The following is an 812-nucleotide window of genomic DNA, read 5'->3' as shown; positions in this document are numbered from 1 at the left end:
GGGACAGGGACAGGGATGGGGACAGGGATGGGGACAAGGAATAGGGACAGGGGACAGGGATGGGAACAAGGAATAGGGACAGGGGACAGGGACAGGGATGGGGACAGGAATTAGGGACAGGGACAGGGATTAGGGACAGGGATGGGGATGGGAACAAGGAATAGGGACAGGGACAGGGATGGGGACAGGGATGGGGACAAGGAATAGGGACAGGGGACAGGGATGGGGACAAGGAATAGGGACAGGGAACAGGGACAGGGATGGGGACAAGGAATAGGGACAGGGATGGGGACAGGGATGGGGACAAGGAATAGGGACAGGGATGGGGACAGGGATTAGGGGACAGGGATAGGGAAAAGGGGCAGGTGACAGAGATGGGGACAGGGGATAGGGACGGGGACAGCGGCGGGTGTCAAAAATCCATGGATACAGCAGAACTGGGACTCCCCAGCCCACCCAGACCCCAAAACCTGCTGGTTCCAGGAGATTTGGGACCCCCCAGCCCACCCAGACCCTAACACCCCCCAGCTCCAGCCCACCCAGACCCCAAAACCCGCTGGCTCACGGAGATTTGGGCCCTCCCCTCCCTGCTCCTGGCCCTTCCTGTGGTTTTTCCAGCTAGAATTCCCCCCGGGGGGCTCAGGGGGGGCTCAGGGGGGGCTGACCTTGACGAAGAAGCGCAGCTCGGACGGGGTCACCAGCACGTCGGGGGTCACCGGCAGCGCCGCGAACGCCGCCAGCGCCTCGAAATCCACGTTGAGCTCCTCGGAGGGGGGGTACAGGGGGAACACAAAACTGCCACAACAGATCGG

At 62.4% G+C, this 812-nt stretch overlaps 1 protein-coding gene across 1 annotated transcript in view; it reads right to left on the bottom strand.

Annotated features, from left to right (window-relative positions):
* POLA2 (DNA polymerase alpha 2, accessory subunit) overlaps window positions 1-812 on the bottom strand; it is a 10,972-nt gene that overhangs the window by 1,672 nt on the left and 8,488 nt on the right. The window contains exon 16 of the mRNA XM_041411649.1: window positions 666-795. Coding sequence (XP_041267583.1) covers window positions 666-795 — 130 coding nt within the window. The remainder of the gene's footprint in view (window positions 1-665; window positions 796-812) is intronic.

Source organism: Onychostruthus taczanowskii, unplaced genomic scaffold, assembly GCF_017590055.1.
Source record: "Onychostruthus taczanowskii isolate IOZ18803 unplaced genomic scaffold, ASM1759005v1 scaffold368, whole genome shotgun sequence".
NCBI classification, from domain to species: domain Eukaryota; kingdom Metazoa; phylum Chordata; class Aves; order Passeriformes; family Passeridae; genus Onychostruthus; species Onychostruthus taczanowskii.
Note: the sequence above shows the minus strand (reverse complement) of the source record. Positions and strands in the feature narration are given on the sequence as shown.